Source organism: Drosophila pseudoobscura, chromosome X (genome assembly GCF_009870125.1).
Source record: "Drosophila pseudoobscura strain MV-25-SWS-2005 chromosome X, UCI_Dpse_MV25, whole genome shotgun sequence".
Taxonomy (NCBI): Eukaryota; Metazoa; Arthropoda; class Insecta; order Diptera; family Drosophilidae; genus Drosophila; species Drosophila pseudoobscura.
The window spans coordinates 54,633,257-54,639,256 of NC_046683.1; the positions used below are offsets into that span (position 1 = coordinate 54,633,257).

The following is a 6,000-nucleotide window of genomic DNA, read 5'->3' on the forward strand; positions in this document are numbered from 1 at the left end:
GAGATGGATACGGAGGGGCAGCAGGGAGCAGGGAGCGGGCAGCAGGCAGCAGCTGGGGGGATAGAGTGATTTTTAGGCAAAAAATACTGAAAGGGGCACAAAAATCTTGGCAAAAAGTTCGTCCAGAAGTGGTTAGAATTTCATGAATCGGAATATTATTATTTTTTATTTTTATATTTTATATTTTTATATTTATTTATATTAATTTTTATATTTATATTAATTTTTATATTTATATTTTATTTTTTTATATTTATATAATTAATTTTTATATTATATATTAATTTATATACATTTTTTTTCTCTAATTTTTCAAATTTTTTAGAATTTTATCTGAAAACAATAAAAACTAAAATAATCCAAGTATTCTAAAAAAAAGAAAAAAAAAAAAAAATAGGACACCTGGAAGGCTTTAAGTTAAGAAATAAATGTTTGCTTAGGATTTAAGATCTAAATTTTTATAATTAAAAAAAAAGAGACGTTTTTTGTCAAGGAGAGAGAGAGAGAGAGAGAGAGAGAGAGAGAGAAATATGTAGCTTCCTTGAGGGGAATTTTCCTTGGTTTTTCAATTTTGTTTTTCTCTTTTTATTCCACGTTTTTTGTCTTTGAAGAACTGTAAATTAAAGTGATTTTCCCTCGCTTGGAGGCGGCTTTAATGGACTCTTCCTTTGAATCCTTGATTTCGGATTGCCTTTAAATATTTTCTTTGAGTTTTGTGTGGATCCTCGGAGGGGGGGGGATACCCATTAAATGGAAGTTAATCGACAGGTAAATCATGCTCTGGACTGGGGCTTTCGTTCTATATACATAATGAGGGTCGCACCGTCTTCCCCTCTCGTGCCCCTCGTGCCCCTCGTTCCCCCTCGTTCCCCCTCGTCCCCCGTCTCGCTTTAAGTCGCGCACACAATAAAGCGGTCGACAGTGATATCTGCTTTGCTCTGGTGCTTAGGTGCGAAGTGGCATCTCTCCATCTCCTCCTCCTCCTCCTCCTCCTCTGCTCTTTCGAGAGCGGCCCATCTGCCTAACGGTGATTGTGATGTTTTCCAAACGCCCACATTCCTGCCCCTCCCCCTGCCGCACGGCCAGGCCATACTCCAACGAGTGACGTCTCTAATGATTGTTTGACAAACATGCCCATCCGTAGAGCACTCTCCTCTCCTCCTCTCCTTCTCTCCGCCTTTCTGTCTACCCGCCAGCCTTCCATCGGGATTCCGTAGAGCTCCGACGGCTCCTCTGTGTCCATAGGAGAGGGTCTGCCTCTGGCTCTGCCTCTGGCTCTGGCTGTGGATCTCTTTATTGAATACCAACACGGCGGCAGGGTCCCGCTTTGAGGCATGGCGGCAGCCTTTGGGCGGCATCAGCCGTGCCTCGGACGACATGTACAGGATTTTAAAAATGCCACAGAAAAGCGTCACCATCGAGCGACGACGAGCAGCGACATGAATTCTAAAATTGAAATGACAAAGTAAACGAAAGGCGAGAGGTGAAAGGTGAAAGTTGAAGGCTTGAGAGAGCTGGCAAGGAATGGAAGGAAAGGGGTGGGGAGGGGAGGGGTGTGGGGGGAGTCAAGTGGAAAGCTAAGCAGCCAAGGAAGAAGGAACAGAAGAAGCAGGACCCAATCCCCCGCTCGAGTTTGACATTTTTGGGTTATGCTGCGATGAACATGGCCGATATGCTGCCTCATGCTTCGTGCCGCGCCCCGTGTGCCTCCTCCTGTGCATGCAAATTTCTTTCAAAGCAGCGGCAGCATCGAGTGGCAAGTGTGGCACGTGGGAAAGCGTAAGCAGCGATTGAGACTTGAACAAATTAATCGCCGGGACTCTGGTTTTGACCGAGTTTACAGAGTTTTTTTTCTGCCTCCCTCTCCCTCTCTCTCCCCCTCTCTTTTGAAGGTGTCCTTGGCTGATTCCCAGTTTGCAAATAAATTAGTTTGCTACGTGAACGACGCAAATCTGAGGTGGGTTTGACAGCCATGTAGCCCCTCTCCGGCTCCAACTCCGGCCTTTGCCTTTTTCTGTGGCCTTGTTTTTGGGAAGTATTTAGATACCCTTTCGTTTTCAGCGATCGGATGGCTCTGGGCGGACCAGAGCCCACGCCATTTACTACTCCCCATCCACAGCTCGGCATTCTTCAAGTATGACACGATAATTCCCTTTTTTCAGGCCTATAAATAGTTGTATTTAATTCAAACAAAATTATGATAAATGATAATTGGCTCTGCCTCACTTTCCCTCTCACGCTTTCTTAGCTTGTGCATTCGTGAAGCGCTTTCGAGTCCCTTAAAAACTCTCTAAATATCCCTAAATACTTGCGATGCAGCCCCTTTTTATCGATAGAAACACATACCCCCATCTCTGAGGATATTGAAGCCACAACTGTGTGCTTTTCTATCGTTTGCGGGGGTGTACGGGTGGGCAGGCTCTGTTCTCCATATTTCCACTTTTATTCAACGAATTTAAGGAAGACATCGGTCTAACTATCGATTCTGCTTTACATGCCACATGCCACATGCCCTACTTTTTTATTTTTATTTATTTGTATTTATTTCTATTTTATTATTTAAATAATAGCCTCCAAATATAATTTACATATGTCGTTAATTGAAAAAAATCTACTAATAGTGAAAAAAACTAGTGAAATTTTTGAACAAACAAAAAATTAAGCATTTCAATGTTTCGAAAGAATTTCAAGCATTATTTTGTGGCAAAAACAAAATGCTGTTCACCTCATCCTTTTGGATGTCCTGAAAATTCCCGAAGAATATGTAAATGGCAAAATCTATAAATGAGAGAATTTGTGGAAAATTTACGTTAAAAAACATTCAGCTCTAAAAGGAAAAAATAAAACAATTTTTTTTTGTTAGTTAATCAAAAAAAAAAAAAAATACTTTGGTAATGGGAAAGTTTTTGGAGCCCAATAAGAAAAAAAATTCAGTTCTAAAAGGAATACAAATAAAACAATTTTTTGTTTGTTTATTAAACAAAAAAAAAAACTCTGGCGAATGAAGAATGAAGAAAAAAAGAGCTCCTCTCTATCACTTTTTTCACTCCCTCCTTTTTTCTGTCCCCTTCCTCCCTCTTCCAGAGTATCTGAGCCATTAAGAGAGGATTTTTACAAGGGCAGAAAAAACCAATTGAATCTGTGATTTGAACAGGGTATCCCCAAGAGCCATACCCTATCGTGATAATATTTGCATTTTCATTCTTTAAAAAAATTAAACCAAGTGAAAACTTATCGATTCGATGGTGTTCGGAGGGACAGAAGCCGCTAATTGAAGTGGATTTCTCTCGCTGTGTGTGTGTGTGGCAGAGCCATCAATTATCCGTGGCATGCCTTTGCCCGTGCCCCCACCAAGAGGCAGCTAAAAGCATTTACACAGCAGCAGAGGCAGGAGGAGGCGGAGGCAGGGGCGGAGGGCTCTAGATTCTAGTCGGCAGTCATCACATTAGTGGCTAAGTACTCACCAAATTGTTACCACTTTTTCCTCGTAGCATGAGGCAGGCAGGAAGGCACAGAGCTCTCTCTCTCCCGTTTTCCCGTTTTCCCATCCCCGTGTGTGCGTTCAGTCTTTGCTTGCAACATGCCATCGCCGCAGTCGCAGTCGCAACCGCAGTCGAAGCCGAAGCCGCTGCACAAGCTGCTCTGCGTGTGCCACATTGTCAGCTACTTCAATGGCCAGAAGTGGGTCTGCCATCTGCTGTGCCTCTTCAACCTGCGCTACGACGAGGCCCAGCAGAGCTTCGCCTTTGGCCAGCAGGTGCTCGTCGGCCTGGCCTACACCTGGTGTGTGTGGAGCGGCCTGGGCTTCGTGGTCCTGCTGCCGTACGCGCCGTGCTGGACCATCGACAGATACACGGTCGGGGCGTACGGCCTGCCCACCGCCTACTGCCTGGCGCGGCGGCGGTACTTGCTGCGGATCCTCAACGAAATGGTGCGCGTCCACCGGCGGCTGCAGCGGGCCATGGGCCCCCTGTTCTGCGTGGACGTGAAGCGGGCCTTCTGCTGGGCCCTGCTGGTGGCCCTGGAGCTCGTGGCCACCCTGTACTGGGAGGTGGCCTCGCAGGAGCCCTGACAGATCTTTTTCCAACTGGGTTTCGTGCTCTGCTGGTACCTGCAGATCCTGTTGCATGCCAACAGCTACGTCTGGCTGCAGGCCATCTATGTGGTGATGAATCAGGCCTTTGAGGCGCCCCTAAGCCCCAGCCAGCGCTGGATCATGATGAGGAGGCTGCTGCGAATCCAGCCTCGCCTGCGGAGGATTCAACGGAACGTGGCCGACTGCTTCAGTGTGCACGTCCTGTCGGCTATGGTCCTTGTATCCTTTAAGTTCTTTGTGAGTTTCGCCACCTCCCCGTGGGACCTTGAGGCGCCCCCGGAGGGGGCTGTGGGGCTGCGCTTCGAGGTCCTGCATCTGCGTTACTTGGCAAATCGCTGCCTGCTGATCTGCAGCCTCTTTCTGGTGATGAATGATTTCCAAAACGAGAGGAATCGCTTCCTGACGAGCCTCTGGGCTATGCCGCCGGAGACCCCGGACTGCAGGCTCCACAGAGCGCATCAAAGGACGCTGGCCGTGGTCGATCTGATGGTGAGATCGCCGCCTATATCTGGCCCTAAATCCTTCGATACATCTCTTGGCTCTCTCTAGATTCTATCCGGAAATCGACCCAGCGATCTGCGGCCCACGAGTGCGATTCTGTGGGAAATCCGAATCGAATCGAAGGTCAAATGCGCCGCCACGATGAAATCCTTCGTCAAATATCTTCTAATGCTGCTGCCGGTGGTGTCTTTCGTGCCCCTTGTGGCCGTTTCGAATGGCTTCGATCTCAGATGGGAGCGTTATGTCCTGCAAAACGATACCCTGGCCAAGTGGCAGGAACTGACGAAATATCCCTGAAACCGAATGCTGGAGGAAAGGATGGAAATTATGCAAGGCACGTCCGACGGGGGGGGGGGGGGGGGGGGAAAGGATTGAACCAATAAATCAAAAAGAAAAGAGAAAAAGGATGCCAAAGCACACGAGGAAGGGGGCGGGGGGTGGGGGAGGATGCGGCGTGGTTCGATTTATATACAAAATGTCAAACTGGAAATCTATTAAATCCCATCGATATGGCACTTCTCTTGATGTCTGTCTCCCTCTCCCTCTCTCTCTTTCTCTCTCTCCCGTTTCTCGCTGTGCTTCCGTTAATTAGCTTCCCCAATAGAGATTTGTGCAACGTGGCGTATGATTAACACGCGACTAATGAACGTCGCGCGATTGCCAGGTTGCAAGTGCAGCTCTGCCTCCTGCCCCTGCCCCCTGCCTCCTGCCTCCTGCCTCCCGATAGCCATTCGCCTGTGAATGATTGAATTATTGAATCCATTTGATGGACCGACGGACTACCTGGCACAAATCAATGGGATTTATTGTCCCCCACGCCCCCCCCTCCCCCCTCCAGTCCTGCCCCAGAAGCAGACTTCAGTTCGTTGCACAATGGAATGCCACACGGCAATGGATTGCCGTGATTTCTAATTTCCATGGAATTTCCATGCAAAAGGGAAGCCGAGTGTCCAAAATATTTCTCTCCGATTAACTGCATTCGAAATATTCGGGCTCTGGGGGGTCTGGGGGAGGGGTCTGGGGCCTTGCAACATTAATGAGGCGCACGCCCCAAACAGTAGTGCCCCATTAGCAGTGCTCATTTGTCGGGGCGTCGCACACACACACACACACACACACACCAGAGAGCGTGTGGAAAGCCAATAGAAAAACGGAAGATTCCCAACAGAAGGGGCAATCGTGGGCCTGTGGCAGTGTTTGATACCCTCTAAGGGGGGCTCTCTCTCGCTTTGGGCTTTAAGGAAAGCCTCAGCAGACTGTAATCCATGGAATTCCTTGGTTTGCCGCCTTCCTGGTCGAAGTTTTTGTATCTGAGAAGCAAAGGATTCTAAAGAAAGGCCTATTTGGCTATAATAATTAGACGAAAGGAAGGAAAGGGTACTCTTGGGATGTGTAGAACCCTT

At 47.5% G+C, this 6,000-nt stretch overlaps 1 protein-coding gene across 1 annotated transcript; it reads left to right on the plus strand.

Moving 5' to 3' along the window:
* The first annotated feature begins 3,580 nt into the window (after positions 1–3,580).
* Grl62c (Gustatory receptor-like 62c) lies at positions 3,581–4,894 on the plus strand. Its single transcript, XM_002135178.3, is given in 2 exon segments — positions 3,581–4,585; positions 4,646–4,894. Coding segments are annotated over 2 exon segments (1,254 nt in total).
* The last annotated feature ends 1,106 nt before the right edge of the window (positions 4,895–6,000 follow it).